A 26376-nucleotide genomic window follows, 5' to 3' on the forward strand; every position below is an offset into this window, starting at 1 on the left:
TGACTAGATTACAGTCATTTGGCAGGGATCTGAATCTGCCTGGACTTTTACCTCTGTCACATGTGTGTGTTAGGAAAGTTCTGCTTGCTGCAGCCTGGGGCGATGGTGGTGGTCAGGAAGACTTCGCAGCTGGTACAGACTGAGAGAAGGGAGTTGCTAGTTTCAAACCTTGCATCTGTTAATTAAAACCTATGTATGGCCCAGCTACCTGTCCCCCAACCCCCCCTCCCACTCCTGCTGCACCACTGCCCCCCATCCCCACCCCCACCATAATACTGAGGCCATCTGTAGTTGAATACAATATAATAGAAGATGTGCTGAACAGCTTGGACTGCAGACCTTGTTTGTTTAACCTACTAGGATTTGAAAAAATGCAGCCTTTGGCAAGAAAGTCAAGAATTCTTTATTTTGAAGATACTAACTTCATGTGGGTTGAATAATGCTTTCTGTAGTTGCCTGTGGTGTGGTTTTTTGAAACCATGCAAAGGAGCTTGTGTGTGGAGAGTTCCTGAACAGGCAACTGTGAACCTCATCTGTCTCAGGGCTTTGTGTGTGAGCTTCACTCTTAGCTACCCTCCGCATGGGGGAGAGGTGGAAGTCAGATCCATCCTCTGAATGCCATGTTGAAATTCTGTAAATCCAGAGCTTGTGTCAGTCCTGATTCAGCAATGAGATAAAACTTGCTGTGGCTCGGCACGCTGCTACAGAAACTGTCTTTGTGTTCATTTGGATCTGTAGTAACTGCAAGACGACATGGCTTTACTTAGCTCCCTTAAACTAGAAAGGCAGGACTGTCTTTAACAAATGTCATGTTAAAAAGAGTTAAACAGTAAGTGGTGTATTGGAGATACAGTAAACCACAGTATTTGTCATTCAGTAAACTTGTCAATGTGTAGCCAGAGCCCTGGCTGGAGAAGGCATTCTTCATCCATTCCTGCACCCCAGTTTCTTGTCTTGTCTCTGGCTGAGCTATTGCCCAGTACAAGTAAGAGGCTTTGTGGAGATTAGACTTCTACTTTCTTCTGTCCTGTAATAAGATTATTCACCCAGAAACTGTTGGGAGCCCTTCATAAGGACATCTGAAGGTGGCTAATGACTCCTGTGCAGGATGTTTTTACCTTGCTGATTAACACAGCATTACTGCATACCAACCTTTGCATTGAATGCGGTCTTTTTATTTAAAAAAAAAAAAGTTTAAGAAAAAGTACAGATATCTTCAAGCAGACAGCTACTGCAGGAAGGTGAGGAAAACACCTTCCTAACCCTCCCCCTTGCCCATGTGGCAAGGCAGAGTGCTGCCAACTGGCTCGAAACCAAACCCAAGGCACTTGATAACCTGTTCATTAACTGAACTCTGATGCTGGCTTTATCTGCTCTTTGCACACTTACTTCAGCTGTGGACTGAGTCATGAGCAGGACAGAATTGTTAACATGTGGCATTACTCATAGGCAGTATTAATCATAACCAGACCCTAGCATGCTGGTTTCTGGAGAGACTGGAGGAGTCTGCTTTCTGCAGTATGCACAGATGGCACACTCTTAAGTGTTACTTGCTGAACACGTGTACTGTGTCAGGTTATGCATCTCAAAAATGAGGGAACATTTTAGGGGAATCAAAGAGGAAATGATCTCTCCCACAGGCAGCACCAACACTGCAACCGTGAAATGAGATGCTTGAAGTGTGTGGCTTTATTTAAGCCACCCTGCAAAATACTAGGTGAAATAGTAGTGAAAAATTTCTGCAGCTTCAGTTATTTAAAGCAGAATTGCTAAATACAAACAAGGTAAACTGTAGCCTTTTTCTGTTCTGTGCACTTGCACATGATGTATTAAAAATGAATGTAAGGTGGTTCATCAGCATTTTCAAATGCTTTAGATGTGTTAAACCTTTGGTGACATGAGAAATTCCACAAGTCTCAGGGTGGTACCTGACTTATGACTGCAGGTCTTCACTGGTATTGGGAGACAAAAACCTGCAATTTTGAACATAATCCTGTGCTGCATGTGCCACCTCATATAAGGGCAGTACATGGAAACACCTGACAGCTCAGGCTTTATATTTAATGTGAACAATGTTGTTAACAAAAACTGTAATCGGTAGGTGCTGCTGGGTGGGTGTTTTTTAGGGATGTTGTCACTTCAGTGTCTTCATATTCTGGGGGCCTCATTACCCTGGAAGCAGAGATGTTATCTAGATAGTCTCTCATTTTCATAGAAGAAAATGTGTGATTTGGTTCAGAAGGAAGGATAGAAGCTGAAAAGCTTGAAATTACAAATTTGAAAGTACATAACTTGTTTCTTTACCTCTTTTTAAATTCATGAAAGAATATCATGCCCCACGAACTATTCAAAATGAATAGTCTAAGCAAGCACATATCTGGGAATTTGAAGCATTTCTCCTTAGTTTGTCTTTTGGTTTGTGGGACAGCATTGGAGAGCAGAACTTGACTTTTAACTCAAGGAATGGAAATACTTGGTATGTAATTTGGACTCATGTCTTTCTGGGAGGACACAAATAACCTTTGTTCCCCAACATTTACAGTTACTTAATATTGTCTTAAGTTCCTTGCAGGAGCAGCATTCACTTTCCATGCATGTGGCAGTCAAGTTTTTAAAGGTTATCTAAATAAAAGGAATGAGTTTGTGATACCATATCAACTTATATCCGTAATTGACAGCTGCTTAATTAAGGTAGTCCCTGTTTAAAGCCTTTTATGGCAAACAATAATGAATCTACTTTGGGGGGGGGGGGGGCATGTTTGAATTGTCAGTGTGCTTATGTGCAAAATCTGTACTTGAACTGGTCTTGTGTAGCTTGCTGTACGTGACTATCTGGCATCAGAACAGAAGCAAGGGCAGTGCGTACTGCAAATCCCCATGACACCTGCCTTTGAGAAAGGAGGTTTGCTCATCTGCAGAGTGAGGAGAAGAATGTATTAATTCTGTTTCATGAAACACTTATCTAACAAGTTCTAAAAGAATTATAAGATAGAAGTGTGTGGGTGTTGAATAACTTTAGGGAATGTTAAATAGTTTATATAATCTACCTATTTAAATAAGCAGTAGTGTATATCACTTACTCTTACAGCATAGAGATCACTGCTACATCTTTAACTGGATGTTATGTTGCCATGTACCTGTAAAAAAAAGTGGTGTGTCTAGCTGGACCTGTTTAAGGCCTGGGTTTTCAGCTTACTTCCAGGTTAGACTTACAGTTTCTTCTAGTTTCCAACTCATTGGTATATGGAATGAGTGAAACCACAGAAAAAATCTGCTTGCAGACTGTCGTGCCAGGAAGTTGTGGTGAATGTACTTTGAGATTCATTTGGCAGAGCTAGGTGGGTCAGTCTGGGTCCAGATGGGGCCGTTATCTCTGGGATGCTTTTGCCAACAACAGCTTCATGGAAACCAGAGGGAGTTTGAGCTGCAACAGTATGTGGGAACCCAGTGACCTAATAACAGATGCTGGATCCCAAATTGTCTCCATCATCCCTTCCCCCTGCTGCTCCTTCCTTTTCACAGTTAAACAGATGGCACGATGTCTCCTGTATCAACAAAACTATTTTATCTTGGATTGGAGAATGGGAGGGCAAGTGTAGTTGAACACCTCTTCTAGCAATGTCAGCGTGACCAAATAGCACCCCTCCCATAGAGGGGAGGTGCTGCAGTTAATCATAAGTTTTTGCTTCGACTCTTTTTTTTTTTTTTAACTTATGGCTGAAAGCTATTGTAAATTAAAATACTAAATGCATGCTGTCTTCAGCAGTGAGAATGATTCCACTGCAACTGTTGCAGTTGGCAGAAATGAGTGGGGCCCTGAGGATCAGGTTGCTGTAATGGCGTCGGTCTTGGCTGTAGCTGGCCTGGGCACTTCCTTGCCTGCGCCTAACCCAGGATGAGGAACAGGGCTGCAGAAACTCAGCCAGGCTGCCCTGCTATTCTGGGGATGGCAATGTGTTTGTGTTGCTCAGACGTGGTATGAAAGGGGATGATGAATCTTTGCACAATGTAACTTGAGTGGCTCTCAAGCTCTCCCACAGTTCATCAGGAAAGAATATCTTGTGTGTCCAAGAACGCAGGGAATTACAGATGAGAATAGGAGGGCGACTGGTGTTTCAGTGACTTGGACTCACAGCCGCCTTTTGCAGAGAGATTGGAGGCTAAACATAACTGAAAGCAAAGTTTAGGCCACTTTTTGTTCTTATTGGCCTAAATGTGCCGATCAACCTTTGTTCCTGAAATCTCTTAATTATTTTATGTTGGGACTGGACCTTGTGTGAAACAGTACACAAAAAAGAACCTAGGAGCCTTTAACACAGTATTTTAGTTATGTCTGTATGCATCACAGTATTTCTTTACCTTCCCAAATGCTACTGACTAGAGCTACAGAATGGTCCTTAATGTGTTCCTGTCGACACATGAAAGTTGAGGACTAACTAGTCTTCAAAAACTAATGAAAAGACATTTGTTACTGAAAATGTTTTGTTTGGCTGTAGATGTCAGTAATACCCAAGCACCTTACTTGTAGCAGAGATGAAGAATAAAGGGTAACTGGTCACGCTATGAGGCTCAAGTATGGAGGCGCTTGTGGTTCTACTTGTATGTGTTCCTAGTATTCTTTTAATACTGGTATTTAAAATTTTTAACACTAAGCAAACAAAGCAAAACAACTTTTCCATAGTTTGCCTGGGAGTTACAGCTGTCAGTAGTGATGACATTATTGTGAACTGGCTCCTGTAGAACTGAGCTGAAAGCAACACCTTGCAGTCCTTACATTTTTTTTAGTGAAGGTTTCTGTAACTTGATAGCCACAACAGAATAATACTTTCTCCAAGTAGGAGGAACACATTTAGGGTTTTTTTCTCATCAGAAAAGAGCCAAGTGTTAGCATTTGCAATGGAATAAAATGTTATTGTTTATCCTGCTTTATGGTAAAATGATGTCAATAAATAATTATTTCTACAATGTACAGCCAAGTTGAGGCTGTAGGATTAAAAACCCAAAACCCATTACTTGTCCAGTGGGAAATGGCGGTACAGAATAGAATGACTGTACTTTTGACATTGAATTAAGAGGTGGGATATTACTAGCGGCAGACAGGATTTTTTCCCATTGCACAGGGGGCAGCTCTTGCACATCAATTGTCTTTTGACAGCTGCATGCAGCTATCTTAGAGGCCAGACTAGTACATATTCTGCCTTTTCTTACTAGTCTGGTAATTTTTTCCTGTAATTCAGGTGTCCAATGGATCAGTTCTGTGTACCAGCTCACTGTAGGGTTATTCAGACATCACAGCTGGCACAGGAGAGTCAGCAGGAATACATGGTTAGAGTAAAAGGGACAGACTATCCCTCTGAACAGCAGCCCAGATACACCTCCACCTTGAAGTAATGGCAAACCTCTATCCTTTTCCTTCACTGGAAGAGGAAAAATTAATTCTGAAATGTTGCTCCTTTTCCCTTTGTTTTCTACCCAATCAAAATAAAATTAAAGAACAGGTAATAACTGCAGATATACCAGGGATCATAAATACGTATTTATTAAGAAAAGGCAGAGATCTCATTAAAAAGACAAAATAAACTTCGAAGTCTTAAGTTGCTTTTTTTTAAGAACCCCAGCTCATAAGTAACTAACTCATGAATTCTGCTACATCTTTGTAGTGCTTTTATAATACAGTTTTCTTTTTGGATGTGAGCCTGTTGTGTTTAAAATTACATGGGCTAGCCATTATGCAGATTAACATTGAGCTTCACATGAAACAAACTGCACATTGATTTCTGGTTTGCAGGCAGTGTCTTGTTGGTTGCTGCCTAGAGCTCTGTGTTTATTCATGGATACAGTACTCACAGGTATAAAACAAGCTGATGGCATTTGTGTGTAATATTTCCTTAAATACAAGATTGTATATGACGTTATTTCTCAGCACATCTTGTGGTTCATGGCCATTGTTTTGTGCTCAGAACTGCAATTGTAAAACCATTTCCTGGATTTCTTACACTTTGCGAATTCCAGAGTTTGTGCTAGCTGAAATATGATGAATAGCTTTCATACAAAGTTATTTGAATAACAGCTTTTATACAAAATAGCTTTTATACAAAGTCTCTAAAGTTTCCTGTAACATGCAGAAAGACAAGAGCTATTTTGCGCACCTTCACAGAAGTAGAAAGCTTGGAAGATCTCTGAAGGGGACTTTTTTTCCCTGTTGCCTAGTTTGAGCAGGGCAGAGGTGTCTTGGTCGGTACTGCTGGATTATTGAGCAGGACTGGAACAGGGAGGTGGCAGTGAATCCATCTAAATGTTCGTTTCCTGTTACTTTATAGCATTGTGTGAGAATCCAGGCCGAATGTCTCAGCTCTTTGATTCTCTTGGAAGATCTTGTTTGATTAACTGGTTGTATCAAAGATACTCAGGTATTAACTGTGTCTTGTAGAAGTGCGTAGTACTGTGGTTACTGGAGTCCCCTCTCCTCACAGGAAGGCAGTCATGCTTATTTACTGATGGAGGGTGGATAGTTACTTTGGCACTTTGTGCATCTACTCAGCTTCAAAATGGAAGACTTCACAGCCTTAGGAGTGGGGGAGGTTGTATCCTGTAAAGATGTCCTTGGGATATCCATAGAAACGGAATTTTCCTATCCTACAACTGTGTCTGGCTTCTCAGCCTTTATTCCTAACCTCAGGTCTCCTGGAGTATTTTGCCTCATCTTTTTATCCCATTAGTTACTCTGAGGCTGTTTTTTTCTGAAGACTTTCAAACACTGGTGCCTCCATCTCCTTTCTATCCCTGCCTCTTTAACAAAACCACCAGAACACAGTACCTTCATACCCCTGCCTCCACTCCAGAAATCCCAAAGCCAACCACATACATGTATAGACACACACTTGAGGTGGCTTATGCATTATGCTTCAGAGCCGCTTGATTTGGGAAGAATCCTTGTGGTGGATTTCCACAGCACCGATTACTGTTTGTGGCTCTTAGGACTTTTTGGGTCAGGAGAGTTGAAGTATGAGCTTTTCTAACTGTAGTCAATAATGGATCCAAATACTAATTATAACTGCAGTAGAACCTTATGCCTGTTAAAGCCCTGTGGCAGTACTGCTTTGCTCTTTTCTTAATGCTCAGGCAGATACCATGAAACCAAAGTTAGACAAGACTAATGGTAAAAATGCTAAGCTAAGTAAATGCCATTTACTGGCTCTCTCTCCCCAAATACACATCGACTACTGTGGTCTCTCAAAGTAGAGCTTATTTCATAAGGAAGCTGACTTTCTGCACCTTTGTTTCTCCTCCAGACTTACTATTTGTACTCAAATTGAGGAGTGTTCTCACTTTCCTGTATCACAAGGGAATTTTTCTCTCTAGGAAAACTGTATTCTCTCTCTGTTTTGCTATTAAGTTCATGATGGTGTGAGCATATTAGGATTGAGAAGACAAAAATAAGAGGGGAGGATAGGTACATCTCCAAAGGAAAAGTATGCTTCTGTTCTTTAAGACAGAACAGGACACCTGTAGGAAATGAGATTACCACAGCCTTTTGGTATCAGGAAACATAAAATCCTATTGAAGAAAATCCAGTTTTGAAAAGTGACAGAACAAATCAATTGGTACAAATCCTGGGTGGGAGGAAGAAAAAAAAAACCTGCAAAAAATTTCGACTTCCATTCTTGAAGGAGGGATGAAAATGCAAGCTGATTTCCCATACCTTAATAGGCAAAACATTTTGGAGCACAGAATTTTTGTGTAAGGATTTTTGGAAAAAAGCTGAGAAAGTATTGAATGAAAAGTGACTGAGGAATTTTAAGTATAGAAACTAAATATCTGAAATAATGACCTTGGTTAATTGAGTGTGTAGGTTTTGGTAGGTTTAAAAGAATTTTGTGCCCTTAAGGTGGGGATGTGAGGTCATAGAATCATAGATACTAAGTTTTAGGAAATTTTCTTGTGAAGCCGCATGGTTACAGCTCCAAGAGCCACATCTATGGAATAAAAGTCACTGTACTTTAAAATTAGGTATACAGGCATGTGTATATTAATACTGCTTTGGTGGAAGAGCAAATACTTGAAAGCTATGCTAGAAACATTAAGAGTAGCAAATAATTCTGCAGTTGCAGAGACCCTTCCATTCATGTCTGTGGCTTCTTGCAAGAAGCCACAAAGTGGCTCTAAGTTTCTCTTCGTTCCTGTGAGTATTTTTAGAAATGAAGTACTAGACCGTAGATTAAGAAGAAACTTGTGTTCAGGATGTGTGTGGTGTAGAGAACATATTTTTATTATAGAGTAAGCCTTAGCTAGTGGAGAAAAAAGTTTAAGATTATTTAATCCCATTACAAGAAATTTTCTATGAAATCTATTTGTGGACTTTAAAAAGAAGGAACAAAGCAAACAAGAGAAACAGCAGGATGGAGGAGTGAAGAGAAATAGATCATAACTGAATGGTATTACTGAACAATCAGACAGATGCTCAGAAACGAAGCTCATGTGGTCAAACAGCTGTCACCGATAGGAGCATGTTGCTCCTAGAACAGCTCTGGATGCTCCTACTGTGTTCATTTCTCAGCAGTACATGAAATGCTGGTAAGGGGCATTACAGTAGTATTAACCAGATGACATAAAGTTCCTGCTGCTTCTGTAGATGACAAGTTTTACTTGCAAAGCTTATTCCTTTCTAGTAAAGAGACTTGGGTGGGGAGACAGGCAAGGATTTGCTTCTATTTCCCTTCATTAAGCCTGTGCTGTAAATGACTTCAGAGGAGCAAAAGAACCTGAGGCATGCTGTGTCTATTGGGAGTGGTTCTGTAAACATGCTGAAGTCATTGCTGTTAGTCAACAGGGTCGAAATTGTAGCGTTAATGCAGTATTAAAACTAGGACAGCTCTATATTGTGCATATAATGCTATGTAAGGACTAATACTACATAAATGACTCTTGGGTATGCTTCTGGTATCAACCTTGGTTTATATTTTATGGAATTCTAAGGCAAAAGCTCCTTCCTCTCTTTGGCTGCTTTATTTTCCTGTGCAGCCCTGCTGGCCTGTTGCAGCCCAGATCTGTCACTGTTGTCTTTCTGAGAGGGAGCAATGGTAGCAGGAAGAATCTTTGCAGGGGGAGCATGACTGCCTGAGCCTATTAAAAGCAGTGTCAGTTTGAAGCTGCCTACTTAAAAATAACATGGAATTTGCCATTGCAGCAGCTGGTTAATAAGCAATTACTCTCAACAAAAATAACAACTGGCACCAGAAGAACAGCTGCTACTTCTGAAATAAAACACAGCAGTGATCAGTCACACTGATCTGTGGTATGGTTTCTCACCCTTCTCACACTTAGTTTTAGCACAGTATAAATCCATCTGCTGGTAGAAGGTGCAAGAAGGGCTTTGGGCGTTTCCTGTACAGCTACTGGAGCTGGCGGTGTGAAGCAGCACCTAGAATTGATGAAGCCTGTAGCCAACTCCATGTCTTCTGCAGGTGATAAACCAGCTCCAGATCTTCTCTATGACTGAGATTACGGAAATTAAGTCTTCACATAGATGTTAAATTCAAGTTTCTTGTTTGATGCTTTGTCAACAGAAAGAAAATCTGAATATGTGCTGTGTAAGGGAGGTTCAGACTATTTTACTGGTCATTTGGTGTTGTGGGGTAGCGTCTTTCCAAGTTTGCTTTTTGTGTGGCTTGCCTCTTTTTCTTTCTGTTCAGAAGTAAACCCGGTTTCCCACCCATCTGCAGTCACATAACTCTTTCTAATACAACTGTAGATCTTTGCTAACTACCAGAAATGCTTACATGGAAAAAAACTTATTACAGTAAGGTATTTTTAGCTGTTTTAAGCAGAATTTAGTGGGAAAGAGGAAAGAACAGCCAGTATCAAATCATCAGCCAGCTCTCTTTAGGCTACCAATATGTGCTCCTTCGACCCATCTCTGCTCCATTTGGCACTCAGGTAGTGTTCTGGTCTATGGTTGGTAAATGCAGAAGTAGCATTAATATAAGAACATTAAAAAAACCTTTTAACGAACTGTGCAACAGCTAATTTTTGAAGTGGCTAAGCAGTATTTTCCCTAGTGGTGAAATTAAGGCCCCAGAAATATGCAGTGTCTACCACCTGAGGGTGGGAAAAAAAATTTCCAGGTCAGGCTTAGCTGTAGCTACTTCAGAGTCTGCTTTCACCCTGACCTTGCTATTAAAGAAAACCAGCTATGGATAGGGTTGATCTTTTTGATGGTCCATTTACAGCTGAAAAAGTCAGCATGCCAAAACGATGATGTAAGTTACTCAGAGAAACCAATCAAACATTCCCCAAATGACATTAACTTTGGAAAGTAGCACCTTTGCATCTAGAGTGCATGCTCTATGCCTGTATTTACATTTACAATGTAATGTTTCTAAAAGGTATCTATGGCTTTCAAAGTTGGCAATGGAGAGAGTTACCAGAGATTTACCTGAAGCCTGTGTGTATTAGCTTCTATGACTTCACAGGACTGTCAGTTAAGGTTTTGTACTTGACCTGAAGTTCCTAGGTGGTACTAAAAAGATATACTTGAAATGTTAAATACAACTTCCAACAGTATTGTTCTTCTCCATAAATATGGTAACTATGGTGCCTTTTTTTGATGACGGCATCAAGTTCCAAGAATAAATTCAGTGATGTTTGCAGAGTGGATTTGGAGAAGTTCCTCTTATAGCTGAAATAAGAGGTCTCTGTCCTAGACAGACCAGAGGAGAAAAAAGCAGGGTCTTAGATTAGACAGGAAAGTAAAAGTTAAATACTGTGAATTTGAGGTAACACATCAAAAGCATAGATATATACAACATAAATAGAGCTGAGAGGAGAGAAAAAGCATGGGGACTGCACATACCCACTAGTTTACCAGAGTGGTACCATGGTTAACACACAGTTGCAAAGGACTACGACCAGACAGCTCACTGAAATACACCAGTGACAACTGAGGAATGTGATCCTAGATGCGATCAATCATTCTATCAAGTTAGTTCTGACCCTTAATTACAGCTGGAATATTATGCTAAAAGTTAATAATACTAAAGGCAACTGGAATTGCAAATAAAGTTAAAAACTTGTCAGCTCTATGTATAGTACATGTAATCTTTACTAAAGATGTTAATGGTCTTTCTGCTCAGAGCAAGATGGGGCTCCCTATATTTGAAGGGCCGTAAACGTAGATGGTTGCCAACTATTTTTTTTGTATCAGACTTACCTGTAGTTAATGGCAGGAGTAAAATACTGGTTTGACTTCCATTGGATTCTCTGTAAGCCTTAAGTGGCTCTGGTATTACCAGCACCTTTAGCCTGTCACATTGGTACAAATACAGCAAGTATCTATATGATGGTGTTACGTAGCTTTATATAAAACATAAAGGCCAACACTATCAAACTCTACCTTGGCATACTTGTGAGAGTACAGTGTTTGGAACATTTGTTGACATTATCACGTCTCTAAACACAAAATTCAACTAAACTCTTTGAACAGACCCAAAAGAATTGTATGTGATTACTGCTTCTGTACTTACTGTGTTTTGTAATGATTTTTTTTTTTGCTTTTAGCTTTACCTTCAAGCCAGAATGAAAGGAGACTGGGCAAGACTTGTACGTCCTACTCTACAATTTGGTCTTATTGCTACATCTATCTATGTGGGTCTCTCACGTGTTTCTGATTATAAGCATCATTGGAGCGATGTTTTAACAGGACTCATTCAGGGAGCAGTGGTAGCTGTGCTCATTGTAAGTAATTCCGGGGGTTAAAGGGGTGGGTGTGCAAATGCTGCTTTTATAAATGGCACCTTAGAATGGCAGGCTGTGTTCAGAAGAAAGCAGACCTGTCTTCCTAGTGCTTTGAAAATTGCTGGAGAGGGGAAACAACTCCTTGAACTGGGTGTAGCAATAGTACCTTGGGGAGTGAGGTGGACTCTGGGCCAGTGATGACGTAAGTGGCTATTTTAGCTGTTAGACAACACAAAATTGTCCCAGCCAGAGAGCTTTTCAAACAACCACGATGGAAACTGTCAACTGCAAAACGAATGGGCCTCTATATAACCAAATCTTGTTTGTAGCCAAATTCTGAATCTCAAGTACAATAGCAGAGAACTGTATGAGGTAAGCAGGGCAAAAAAGGCCTTTAAGGACAGCATGAAGGTGTCCACATCTGCCAGCACATATAACCTGTGTTTTCAGTCTGATGGGAATCTAGAACTCTTCATCATTTCTTGTGTGCATTTTGAGTGCTAAAAGGGTGTTCACAACAGCCAGTGTGTGACGCTTAGCCGTGCTGGTAAGTGAAAAGCTGTGCCAAGGAACAGACAACCAGCTACACTTGGAGCTGCAGGCCTGGCTGACTCAGTGCCAGCAGTTGTGCTGGCTGTCACCAGAGCACCATGGTTGATTCATCCATGGGAAGGGACAGATCAGAGACTTGCGGTCCAGATGTGAGCTAATTGAGGTCATACTGAAGAACTCAGTTACCAAGAACTGAGGCTTACCTGGAAGAACCACCTCCAAGACAAAAGCTTTCTCAGCTGAAAGTCAGAAGGGTATGGTTCATTTTAAGACATTCATTTACTTGTTGCAATCAATCATCAAAACAAATCTTGGAGCAGCTCTGGAAAACCCTCCATACTGCATTAGCTGTTATTAAATGGCTGCCTGTTGACTAAAGCATAATCCTACCCCTCATTTTTGTGCAATCTCACTTTCTTAGAAAAGGAAGACAGGGAATAAGAAATGTCAAGGATTCAAGAGCTGAGGGCACTTTTATTAGGAAAACAAGTTTAGTGAAGGGTGCTGGATGACTGAAGAGGATGTCTTAAGATATCCTCGAACATCTTAGAGATGCTTAGTAATACAAGAATGAGTAGAAGGTGACATTAAGTGAACACAGTTGAAAGGTGAAGAAATTACTTTTAAAAATACACACACACACACACACACACACACCCCCCCAACAAAACCCTTATCTGAGAGAACTGAAGAGTTCACCTCCAGAAACAGATAACTGAGGTAAGAGCATCCTGGGGCAGCAACTGCAAACAGAGCACTAAATTGAGTCAGCTGAATTCAGCATTAAGTGGAAGCTGAAACTCATCTGGCATACAGCTGAAGGAGCATGCTGGGTCATCAGCCAGCCTGTTTCTTCTGCTGCCCTAAACTGTGCTCTGCAGTTCTCAGGTTTGCAGTGGGAGGGGAAGAGGTGATGTAGGAAGGGAAGGGATAGCGAGAGACAGCTTCTCACTTACTGCACTTCATACAGCACTGTACCAAGTGTGTCTACTAGTTTGACTTTGAAGTGGACAGCAGGAAGACAGCAAGCTGCAGAATTGAATCAAGGCACCTGTCTTGAAGGAAGTGAGGTGGTATGTTCAAAGGAACGCAGGAAAGGCTGATGTAGGTAGAGTTGGCCTTATAGCTGCTGGAGCTGTGGGTGAGACACACATATTGAGGAAGGAACCACTGTGAACCTTGCCAAGGAGAGGAATTCAAGTTTGCTTTTAAAGAAATGCAAGGAAGTGACACTCCAGAGAATAATAGCTACTAACTGTTGAAACCTTGACCTCAGGTAAAGCACAAGCTCTCCTGTCCTGTTCTAACTAAATTACAGAATAAATTTAATCATACATGTGATGAGGGCCCTCAGCAAGCATATCTGGCTCCTTCAGATAGAGCTGTTCAAACTATGGCTACTGTAATGAAGCAGTGCCTGGTAAGGAAGCTAGAGCAAGCAGTTAGCACACAAGCCTTGAATTTGGCTTAAATCATCCATGGCTAAGTGGTCAAGGGGAAGGGGGGGTAACAGCTGGGGAAAACTATTGAAAGAATTTTATATGAGACTTCCTAGAAATGTTTTAATCTCTTAAAACTTTTTATTAGTTTTGATCATGGAGTTTACCTTCTGCAAAAGCATTTACTCATTGTTTCAAAGAGGTACAAGTGCAGGACCTTAACACTAATTTGTCCACTTAGGTTGTGTATGTGTCTGACTTCTTCAAAGTGAGAGGATGTACATTTCAACCAAAAGAAGATTCTCATACAACCCTACATGAGACTCCAACAAATGGAAATCACTTTGGCAGCAATCATCAACCATGAAGAACGACCCACCTCACCTGTCCTGCTCGCTGAAAGGAAAACACTTTCCCAACTCTAACTATGTAATATAAGTAAAGCCTATAAGTAAGCCTTTAAGGGACTGCTGCTGCTCTTGGATGCTCACTTTACCTGTATATAGAAACATGCCACAGTTACTGTATATCTAAACTTTAAACTTCTGTTGGGTCAAGCTTTTGCTTAAAAGAAAAAAAGCTATTCAAATTGTAAATTTTTATTGAAAACATGGTAACAGTTATATTACCTACTGCTGTTTGTACCTGCCTTGTTGAAACAACTGTGGTTTAAATACACACCATTAAAAGAAATAATGATGAGCTGGAAGTACTGTGTGATGTTGATAAACTTGTTCCATAACGTGGCTCTAATACTAGTTTTGGAAGATATCTTCTGTTACAGGTAAAGGCTTGCAGCAAACACAATATCTCTCTTGATTTTTGTAATCCCTATTAAAAAGGAAAACCATATTAATATCCCTCAGTCATAACTTGACACAATCACTATTTTAAGTACAATTCCAGGCATGTAATACTTTGCAGTAGAGAAAGATAGTGTTATAAGTGTTAAATAGAAGTATCTGTACATCCATTTTCAGTCACAAACTTGGTTAAACTGTCAGTATACATCAAAACACTACCTCTAAGTCAAACTTCATCACATAGATGTTATCTAGAAAGACAGCAATGATGCTGTTTACCATGAAGTCAATACCAGAAGCTTATATTACCAAATCACTCACACACACACACACCCCCCCCCCCCACTTTCATTTCTTTGTAGAATTACCTCCATGGTGGAAGTGAAATACATACCCTCTGCAAACTTATTTTCCAACTCTGTGTTTCCAATGGCTTTTGCAGCCTGGCACATCTGCCGAAGCAATTCTTCTAGCCTTCTCATGCAACGGATTATACTACCTGTATTAAAAAGAGTAAGGAAAACTTTCTATCCCCTGCCACATTATGTCACTGAATAATTCAGCTGCTTGAGCCTACTGTGCACCAAAGCAATAGTTCCTTCTCCAACCCTGTTCAATTTATCTAGAAGCCAAGGGTTAGAATAGCCATATGTCTTGGGCTTGGTTTCTATTTAACAGTAAATTTCTCCATCAGGCATTTCCTTGAAGCTATCTTCAAATGCTTGTCCTGTTACTGTTTTCATCTATCTTCACAGCCTTTAACTAGTATCTCATATTTCTGGCAAGTTTAGTAATTCCTAGGGGATTTTTCTTTCAAGTACTTGTTATGACTTATTTCAAAAACATGCAGGTTTGGGGGATTTACAAGTTTGCTGCTTCAAGAACTACCACACACAGGTTTGGGGGTGTGTTTATTTTTTTTGTTTTATTGTTTGATAGCCCTTAGTTCTTCAGTTGGCAGAGCCAGTACATGGTCTACATTATTACTCTGTGATACTCAAGAGTCTATGGGCCACTCTACCTCTCAAACACATGCTTACAACAATGCATACAAGCTCAGTCTTGACATGACTCCTATACTGCAACATAATACCCACTGTAGTTTGTTACATGTTTGTCTCCTCTTTTAACTTGCTTCTCTGCTTGACCCAAGTCACTGTAACAAGTTTCACAAAATGACCCTAACGCTTATGCAAACAGCATGCTGTTTGGTCATTTCTTCCAGCACCATCTCACACCTACAGTCAAAATTACTGTACACAAAATAACTGTCATAGGGTAAACAGGGGATGAAGGGATTGAGAACAGCCCTGTGGAGAAGGACTTGGGGGTGCTGATTGATGAAAAGCTCAACATAAGCCAGCAATGCATGCTTGGAGCCCAGAAAGCCAACCATGTCCTGGGCTGCATCAAAAGCAGTGTGACCAGCAGGTCGAGGGAGGTGATCCTGCCCCTCTGCTCTGCTCTGGTGAGACCCCACCTGGAGTACTGCGTCCAGCTCTGGGGTCCCCAGTACAGGAGAGACATGGAGCTGTTGGAGCGAGTCCAGAGGAGGGCCATGAAGCTGATCAGAGGGCTGGAGCACCTCTCCTATGAGGACAGGCTGAGAGAGTTGGGGTTGTTCAGCCTGGAGAAGAGAAGGCTCCGGGGAGATCTAATTGCGGCTTACCAGTACCTGAAGGGGCCTACAGGAAAGCTGGAGAGGGACTGTTTATCAGGGAGTGTAGTGACAGGACAAGGGGTAATGGGTTTAAGCTGAAGGAGGGTCGATTTCGATTAGATATTAGGAAGAAATTTTTTACTGTGAGGGTAGTGAAACACTGGAACAGATTGCCCAGAGAGGCTGTAGATGCCACATCTGTAGAAACACTCAAGGTCAGGCTGGATGGAGCTCTGAGCAACCTGATCTAGTTGAAGATGTCCCTGCCCATTGCAGGGAGGGGTTGGACCTTTTTATGGTTCAATGAAATACTAGCTCTCGACAAGGCATACTATCTGGAGAAAAACTGTCAATATTAAAAGAACATTCTACAAAGCTGTTAGGAAAGTGAGAAGTTCAGTAAAATAACACTTCTCTTCTAAAAAACATGATGCCAGTAGGCCATGTCATTTTCTACATTAAGAACAGCTTATGTGAGGGCAGCAGTCTGTAAAAACTATTGCAATGACAAGGTAAAACACTCATATGTTGTCTCTTGGACACAGCCCAAAGCCAAACCAAGTGAACTATAAGCAGCTCTCCTGAGCATGGCCACGCTGTGCTGTGGCAGGCCCCAGCTCAGATATCAAAGATCCTGCCCTTCCCCATTTACAAGGCCAACCCTGACAACCATTCCAAGGTGTGCTCGTTTACAGGCAGCATACCTGGGGTTGTTGCAGATGTACTTGTTTTGTACATCAAAAAAAATAGCATTTTTGGAATAAATTACTATTGTCTATACTTCCACAAAACAAAACAGTCAATCCGCAATTGATTAATATAGGCTACTTAGTTCAGCTTAGCATGCTTCCTTACAGCTTTAAAAAGCTTCTCTAATTTGTATTTCTTCCCAACACACATTTCAGCTTAATGACAACTCATTTTCATTAGCCAATCAACACTGCTCCAATCTGTGGCAAGCATGCTTGCCCTTGGAGCAGTCAGGCTTATGCTGCAACCTGAAAAGGCAGCCACTTACTTAGCACAACTACAAACTTTCACACTACTCATAACTGCACCCAAAAGGGGTTTCAGACACTTGACCATCAATACTAATAAAATAGCAAAACAACACCTATCTTTAGGCTTGTGAGAGTGGAAGCATGCCATCGACTCAAGATTTCTGTCTAGAAAAATTCTGCTAGTGCCTGTTAGCCTGGATGGCAGCACAAAGCTGAACATTAGTCTCTCACTCACGTAGAGCACAATCATTCAGAAAGCGCTTTTAATAAGTTGGGGGGTGGTGGTGTGTGTCATGAAAAAACAGTTTACAAGCAGTGGTGGCTTCCAATGCACTAATTGCTGGATGGTTTTCTGCCTCCTTACTAAAACTGGTGCATGACAGTGACATTTGACTCCCTGTAGTAGCAGCAACTCATTATTTCTAACTGGAGGAAAATATACCTCCTTTTGGAGTTTTAGTAAGCCATCACGCTGTACCTCATGGTAACAACCTCTATTGAAATTAAGACAGGAAAAATGCATATTTGTACTTCAGATCAAAATAAGGACATTGGGGTTTGGTTTGTGTTTTGTTGTTTGGGTTTTTTTGTATTCTTGTTTTTAATTTCTTTGAAATCACTATAGCAACTTGGCTAACCAGGGCAAACTCCCCCGGGATTTAGCAACACTGCACTGCATTTAAGGTAAGCATAACTGACAGTGGATGTCTGAAGTGCTTTCCATCCTTTTGGACAATGCACAGAAAACCAGCTTATTAAAAGTTAAGGGAAGAATCATGCGTCAACCCCTGCCACAAGATCTGAACTTCTTAAAATAGGCCCATAAGAGCTAATTTTGAGGGAACTAGCACTGTTGACTGGGACAAAGCTGACCAGCTAGCCTTAGCCCAAATATGGTAAATGGAAAACGTTACTGCCCTGTGTATTCTGAACAGTCAAGTGCCAACATAAGAACACAAGCCAGCTACTGCTTCTCCTCCTGTGCTCCCCTTACGCAGGGTGCCTCTACAGCAGATGCGAGGCTCAGGCATTCATTGCAATAGGGGGAATCTGCTGAAGGCACAATCAAAGACTGCCAGGATTCCCGTTGCTCGCAGGCAACCTGCTTCAGAGAGTTCCTGGGTCTATGCACTGGATTACAGAAGTGCACGAATTCCTTTGTTTTAAGGGCTCCCATTTGCATCTGTGTACGTACAAACAAGAAAACAGCATTTGAGAGAGGCAAGACAATGGTGACAGTTACAACTTCAAAAAGGATTTTCAAATATCAGCCATTACACACAGACTTGTAAGACTGGTGCACCCATCCTACTGTTCTTCATAACTTTCAACATAGCTGGTAAAAAGATGAATTTAGGTTTTTAATCCTGGTTTGACCTTCAGGTGGATGGTTTGTCTTTTTACAATGTATTTGGGCTTTAAGTCATCCTACTTTTAAAATAATGAAAACTAAGTATCCTTCCTCAAGGGGCAGTTTCTAGTACTCCAATTTTAGCTACCAAATTAACCCAGGCGGCAGGTTACATCTAGGCTTTTCAAATATCTGCATTGCACTGCTGTGATGAATTATCCAAAACAGAGACTTGGTTACCACCTCTCACTTCTGTCATTGTTAAGACAGGAGGAGGAACCTTCAATTTACCAAGTCAATAAAACACTTACCTGTAAAGAGGACAAGCACAAGAGCTGTAGTACTTAATGGCAAGCATTTGGAACATGGTATTTTTCCCTTTAACTAACAAAGGTAAGCATTACTTTTTGTTGCAATACTTAGGATTTCTGAGCTTTACAGAAAGTTTTTAAAACGGATTATCTCTACATTTTAAAATGTCTTCTGTAGATTCTAAATTATCAACAGTGTAACTATAACATATAAAAATAAATTTTATTTTACAATAAATTTTTTCCCCACTTAGCTTCAGCCATGCAGATACTTGAATACATCTGAGTTAATAAATTTTGTGATCTATTATAAGGTTATTCAGAATTACCATATCATATTGTGGAATTACCATCTCACACCTCCTAAACAAGAACTGATTAACATACCTTCAAAGACATCAGTCATTTTGCAGATGTGAGCAAAGTTAGCTCCATTTGCCCATGTATACACAACATCCATTAGGTTGGGTCTGAAAGAATTTAGGTAATTTTCTTCATCCATTTCCAGTTTTGCTTCTGCTGACACCTTTGCAATTCTTTTTGCACACTCCTTTAAAATAAAATATTTTAAATTTATACTACGCTTAAACAGATTAAGTGTTTAACCAACAGAAAGGCTTGCATATTATTAGGTACTGCATATAGGATGAGGTTCCCTTTTTTAGTGTGAAATTATTCAGAATCAGAAAGTAAACCACTCCTTACATTAAGTCTGTCTGCAGTAACAACTTACAGTTTAGTAAGCAAGCTTATAAAAGTTTTTCAACGCATGTTCTAAATTAGCATAAAGATTTCTTGCAAACAAGATAACCCACTATTACACACTGCAAAAACAGATGCAGTGCCAGTCAAATTCACTAATGATCCAAACCCAAGTCTTCACTTTGTGCTTATTATGCTTTACTCATGCACTTTATTCATGTTAATGTCAACCCTGAGCTCAGACAGATTACCTGCATTTGCCGAAGCGGTCCTGCCAACTGCTCTGTCAGTTTTGGCATTTCACTGGACTGAAAAAGAAGACATGAAATAATCTCCAATAGGGCTCCTATACTTTTGCTCTGCATCAAATTAAATGCAAAAATAGAAGTTCAATGTGTGCTAGTGCCATCACAGAATCACAGAACAGTAGGCATTGGAAGGGACCTCTGGAGATCCAACCCCCCTGCTAAAGCAGGATGACCTAGAGCAGGTGGCACGGGATCACATCCAGGCAGGTTTTGAATATCTCCAGAGAAGGAGACTCCACAACCTCTCTGGGCAGCCTGTTCCAGTGCTCGGTCACCCTCAGAGTGAAGAAGTTTTTCCTCATGTTCAGATGGAACTTCCTGTGTTCCAAAATTATCCATTCTAAATTATTCCAATGACGACTTAAACCTGTTATCAAACACAAAAATTTACCGAATTCCCCAAGTACTTGTTCCTCAAACTAAATCAGAAAACAAAATCTTTCTGTACAGTATGCCAACAGTATGAAAAAAAAAAAAAGCACCTGCTTTCTGAATACTTCCAATATTCCATTTAGCTGTTCCATAGTTTTGAACTGCCAAAACGCTGATCATTTACTACTTTAATTCTTACAGGCTTTTCTTTACAAATATAAAAAGCAAATGCTTTTAACAACTTAAACATCAGTAGTTATATATGAAAATATAGCTATTCAAATACAGCAACATTTTTATGTCTTACGTGTTTAGACCTACATACTATTGTTCAGTGAACCACAATATTCTAACAAACAACAGGTTACCTTGGCATCCCTTCTAGTAACAAATGTAATTAATTACCATCTGCTGCTTATGTGTTGTCCACATTTAGAATCAACCCGAGTGATACATCTTGCTAGCTATCTGCAGTAGTATTTCATGTGGAAGTTTATTTTTACTATATTTTCCTGATGATGCTAAACTTCTATACAGCTTGTAGGCGGAAAAACAACAGCATCTGGTATTAAATGCCCATAGTTTTGTTTTTAATAACATACGATCTGTTTTTTAACAGCTCTTTTGGTATCAATTCCATGTGGTACTGCCATTTCCATCAATAGGTCAAGGATACTGTTCAAATAACATAACATAGGCATCATTCTACATTTCAAGTTATGTCTGTGTGTATATGTCCATAAATAGAAGCATGTATGCCGAGAATTTATTAATGTTGCTTCATTACATGAGGAGGAAACAGTTGTAGATTCATTACAAGGACTGCAATTTTACACAGCCTTCAGCATGTCACTCATGAGGAAAGATACTTTAGCACTGAAGCTGCAATGCTTTTGGTAAGTTCAATGGGAGTTCATGTCAAATACCTTAGGAAAGGTTAAAAACTATGCAATTGGCTTGTACTGTTATGACCAATTTCTGGAACTGAATTATAAACAATACTGCTGGTAGGTCTAGAATTCATGAATTGAAGAAGTAACTCACGTTCTCTTGAAATACAAAACAGCTTAGTAGTGCAGTTGCCTGTTCTGCAGATAAGTCATTGAAGAGACCATTGAACATCATTTCTGTCAGGAGTAGTTCATCAGCACTAAAATAAAGAGAAAGAGAAGGAAGCTTAGAGAAAAGTGTTACTGAAATATAATTTTTAAGCGAAGTACTATTAATCTGTTTTGTGAAGCAACTGGATAGATAAGAAACAAGACCTTCTTAACTTTTCTTACAGGAACACCAAATACTAATATATTAGCTTTTTAAGGGGGATGCTAACTAATAAGAGAGTGAGACAGTATTTTAAGGAAAATAAAAGCTCTTACTGAACTACAAAGAATCTCTTCTGATAGACCATAAAAGCTAGAATTAACAGCTGGTTTAGTTTTTAAATCACACACGACATCAACAAATTGAAAACAACCAGAGAGTCAGGCAACTTATGAAAAGGACTAAAATTGGTACTGCTGTTGCTCAAAGAAGATTCAACTGGATATTTCCAAGATACTGAAAACAGGAACAAACTTGCTTCAATTTGCTTGTAGAATAAAGACTTAATCAAGAATTATAAAAGGAAGTGCATGATGTGGATACAAAATCCAAACATACTATTTGGATAAAACATCAAATTTTTGACAAGATTACACCTTTATTTTTGGAGTTTCAGATAAATGCATAGAATAAGGGAAAAAAAGTAGGGTTTTTTTTTCAGAGGGAAGTGCAACTTATCAGCAAACAATTCCTGAAAGTCAGGAAGCTGATAAAATTCTGATTCAGCTTCCCCATTTGCTATCAAATTTTGCAGGGAAAAATGGTTATTAGATACCAAACAAATAGAGGTAGCACCTTTCAAACTATCTATAAGGCAAGAAGTACAGAGGTCACTGTAACTTTTTAAAATACACAATTCTACCAAAAATCTGAGTTACACTCTGAAGTATTAAAGTCTGATTCATGAGTTTCCGTGGAATCTTCACAATAAGTTTCAGTATCTATGTACCTGCTAAATGTATAACAGTATAATGCATCACTTCCATAGATTTGTTCTTACAGCCCTATGTAAGCAATTAAGCTGTATTCCAAACTTGTCAGTGACTTGGTAATTGCTGACAATCACCGTTACACCCTTGTTTGCGAGCTCTATTCTGCTAAGAGTCCTGGAAAGTGGAACCATAGGAACTGAGACCATCCTCTCACATGATGTACAATATTAAATGAAAACACACACTATTGCCTATGCTGTCTTAGAAAATAGCCATTGTTTTGGCATTTTCATGTCCATGTTTTTAGTTTTAAAATCTATTGTATTTTGTCCTTAAGTTGCTATCTTTATTGCTTCAATCACTATATTCCCTTTATGACACAGATCATGTAGTCTCTGAAGAATCTTTACTCTAAAGGTCTCAGATCTTTAAAATATAAACATGACATACACACTTTACTGTCCTCGCTGAAATTAGTATTCATGGCAATAATAACTTTGCACAGAAACCAATTACCTGCTGATTTCACAAGCGACCCGTCCTTTCATCTCAATAACATCTGAAGATGTGGCAAACCCCAGTCTTCTCAAAACACGCTTGCGGCATTTGAGTTCATCCATTTGTAAGACAGTTCTGGCTTTTTTCAGTTCTCGCTTTGCTGCTTTAATATCTATAGCAATCTGAGGTGTCAGAAGGAGAGAAATTACATGTTGCTGGTTTAATAGATGCAACTGTTTTAAAGACATTGTTTAATTTACATAAAGGCCTCAGAACAATGGTATATGGACATACTAGTTGTCACTGACTCATCTAATTCTACTAAGAGGAAGGTTTAAAACAAATTAAAAAAGAAAAAAAAACCCTCAGCACCATTTACCCATAGGAAACTGGCAAGTTTGGGAAGTTAAGCTAACTACCCCAGAGCAGGGAAAAATCCCAACCAGCCCACACCAAAAAACACTGAAGAAATCTTTGGTTGAGAAATGAGCACTCAGATGAGACCTGTACTAAGTCTCAGCTACCCAACTATCCAATCAAATGTAACCCAAAGGCATTACTTCCTGCTCTTAGAGCTTCTCCATTGTCTTGCGGTTTATCACAGTCACTGTCAACATCCTGACAGTGGGGTGTACAGCGCAGACACCCTCACAGAAGTCTGCTTGCTGCATCAGGTCTTACCACATGCAACTTTGTGCCACCCATACCAGAACTACCTCACTTCTGTGAAGCAACTCCTGGAGAACCTGTTTTCTGGAGCAGCATAGAAACACAAGAGCTGGTTTTGTGCACAACCAGTTTCAGTCTAGCAGGGTACGATACATACATACAAAGAAAATAAGTAAGTGTATTGCTTCCAGGCTGGGAGTCAGCTCAGGCAGCAGGAGGCACAATGATTTGTATGATACACTTCCCCAGCTAAAAGCCCCATCAATTCAACTTAGCTCTGCACAAGCATATTAAAAATGATCAGTTTCAATTATCTGTGAAGACTTTAGTTACACTGTATTGTGCTATGCTTATTCAGTGAAAGAGACTCTAGTGTCACCTCTGAAACCTTCTAATCCATGATGGCTTTTTCTGAAGAGTTTTCTTTTCAGACGTACTTCCCATCTGTATCAATCAAGGGCATACCACCAACTCAGCCAGTTTGTTAGTGAGACTCAGTAATTTTACTGTATTTAAAAAGTATTATTTGGGCTTTGCAAATGAAAAGAAACGCAAATAAGAAGGGAACTTTTACTGTCTCTCTCTTCCCCTAAATATTGGGTTTTGTTTTGTATTTTTACCTGTGCTTTTTTTTCACAAAGTTTATATACAGTTTCCAAGTTGGGATCATTGTGAAGCGGATGTGAATACATCCTATGCTCAAATGCCTCTACTTTTTGGATTACTTTTTTCAGTCCTTGATCTTTGATGCCCATGTCATCAATAGGATCTAGTAATGGTACTCCATCAGGAAATCGCTTCTGTACTTCCTAAAAGGAAAAAAAAAAATTTTTTTTAGATTAGTAACAGTAAGCTAAACTACACTTCTACAAATCAGCTGGCACAATTATAAGGACACAGAAGGCAGTACTGTAAGTTTGTTATGTGATGTTCCAGCAGTTTTCAAAATCGGTTTAAAGGAGAAACAATTGACATACATCGTGGCTTCCAACCTCTTTTATGGGTAAGGCTGAAGATGTGACACAAGCTTTAGACAAATCTCTTTAGAACAAGTTGTCTTGAGTTCAAGAGCACCTCACTATTCAGAGCAGAGACCTTAGCCTAATGGAACTTACTTGTATAGATTTTAACACACTTTGCCTGTTGTCAATAGGCCTCAGGTCTTTTGGTATGTAAAGTCGGACACTGCTGATAGCTGAGATAAGATGTACCAAAACAGGAACAACCTATCAAAGAGAGTGCAGCAACTGATAAATCAGTAAATAAACAAATCAATCGATCTATTATTACTGTTCCGCACCAAAACTTTACAAAGGAAAAGGAAAACTGAGCACACAAGGACACCACAGTGGGTAAAGGAGTATCAGGAAGCTGGAAAATGTGGGTAGTGAGATAAAATATTAATAAGGAAAGCAAGTTTGTCTAAATGGGAAAATTCTGTATTCAGTTAAGTCTGGAAAGAGGCTACAAGTGGGAGCTACAAGCTACCTTGCTTCTTATTTGCTAGTATACCTCTTATGATCCAAACCAGACAAATTATTGCCATATACTTAACTAGGAATGTTACCAACAGAGAACATCAAATCAGCATATACATATTCACAAGTATCAAAACCATGAAGACACTATGAAGAATCAATACTGTATCTCAAGCTTTAAATGGACTTTGTGGGAAAAAACCCAACAAAACCAAAACAAAAAAAACCCCACATGCAGACAAATTAAACAACTGTCTCTGATTTGAAAGTTATAATTGTCTTGATATAGGGTTTCAATGTGAAAATTTTAAATAATGCAAATGCTTTCACTAAAAATTTCAATCTGATTTTAGAATGTGAGACAGCCTCACAAACCTGAAGAGGTCTGAAAAAGAAATAAAAAACCAAATTCTGTTCCGAAAGACAGAAGACAGCGCTAAGAAAAGTATCTGTCAAACAGCATTGCTTGAATTTATAGAATTATAAAAATTCTAACTAAATTCTCAAATCTAGTAGAACAAATGCACATTACCCAAAAAATCCTGCACAAGTATCCAAGAAAAAAACCTCAGCTTATAGACACTTGTTTATCTGCAGTTTTTATCAAAGATATAGGTAATTTTCATAATTGTTTACATTACTGCTATTGTCTTTCATCAACTGATTTGAAATATGTAACACAATAGTAATTAAGTTTCAAAGCACTTCTTATATGTATCAAATTACTCAAGTATTTTGTTCACACTTGAAAGTCTCCTCTACAGTGAAATCAGCAACTCTTTAAGAACGCAGAGTTAGGTGTACAGCTCCTTTCTCTTCTTTATTGTATCAAGCCTCTTTTACCACAGTTTGCAAATGGTTTGTAAACAGAATCTTTAAGAATATTTATAAGAAATTATTGAGAATAATCATATGTAACAAACCTGCATCTCTCCTTTCTCATTAGGTCTGGCTGGCTTTGCAGACTCTGTAGCAGAATTTTTCAAACTCTCTCTGCTGCAGTGCAGTAGCACTTCAGCTATATATAATGGGTCCAAGTCACCAGAATTTGGCTGTTGAGGGCACAGGAAAAAAGACCATAACAGTTATTTTAAAATAGCAGCAAGAAAGGAAGAAAAAAAGCATGATTTTATTCAATATTAAAGGTATGAAATGAGCTAGTGCTCTTCACAGATTATCAGCTCAGTGATGCAGCATATTATAAAAACTATTGAATCAGTATTGATTGAAAGATCTCTCACACAGAAAAACACACTTGAAAAGACTACCCCTTCCCCATCATCCCTCACCACTGTAGCCTAAAGTCTACTTGCATCTTAGGTGCTTCTGCCTTTTCTTCTAGACATAGCTCTTTCAAAGTAAGCCAACATCTTTTGTAACTGTAATGCGAAATATTTGCATCATGCTAGCAGTACTGAACTCTGCCTTTAAAAAAAAAAAAAAAGAAAAAAGAAAAAATTTGGGGG

The 26376-nt window shown here is 39.5% G+C and overlaps 2 protein-coding genes across 3 annotated transcripts in view; one reads left to right on the forward strand and one right to left on the reverse strand.

Annotated features, from left to right (window-relative positions):
• PLPP1 (phospholipid phosphatase 1) overlaps window positions 1-14433 on the forward strand; it is a 66513-nt gene extending 52080 nt beyond the window's left edge. For both annotated transcript variants that reach the window (XM_075739365.1, XM_075739364.1), the window contains exons 5-6: window positions 11557-11733; window positions 13966-14433. In XM_075739365.1, coding sequence (XP_075595480.1) covers window positions 11557-11733; window positions 13966-14091 — 303 coding nt within the window. In that variant the 3' untranslated portion in view covers window positions 14092-14433. The remainder of the gene's footprint in view (window positions 1-11556; window positions 11734-13965) is intronic.
• Window positions 13846-26376, reverse strand: part of MTREX (Mtr4 exosome RNA helicase) — a gene marked incomplete at its 5' end in the record, with an annotated part of 50943 nt that continues 38412 nt past the window's right edge. The window contains 9 exons of the mRNA XM_075740927.1: window positions 13846-14555; window positions 14922-15026; window positions 19238-19400; window positions 19804-19860; window positions 21277-21382; window positions 22782-22945; window positions 24053-24241; window positions 24548-24658; window positions 25834-25962. Coding sequence (XP_075597042.1) covers window positions 14503-14555; window positions 14922-15026; window positions 19238-19400; window positions 19804-19860; window positions 21277-21382; window positions 22782-22945; window positions 24053-24241; window positions 24548-24658; window positions 25834-25962 — 1077 coding nt within the window. The remainder of the gene's footprint in view (window positions 14556-14921; window positions 15027-19237; window positions 19401-19803; window positions 19861-21276; window positions 21383-22781; window positions 22946-24052; window positions 24242-24547; window positions 24659-25833; window positions 25963-26376) is intronic.

The sequence above is a fragment of the Balearica regulorum genome, chromosome Z (assembly GCF_011004875.1).
Source record: "Balearica regulorum gibbericeps isolate bBalReg1 chromosome Z, bBalReg1.pri, whole genome shotgun sequence".
Lineage (NCBI taxonomy): Eukaryota > Metazoa > Chordata > Aves > Gruiformes > Gruidae > Balearica > Balearica regulorum.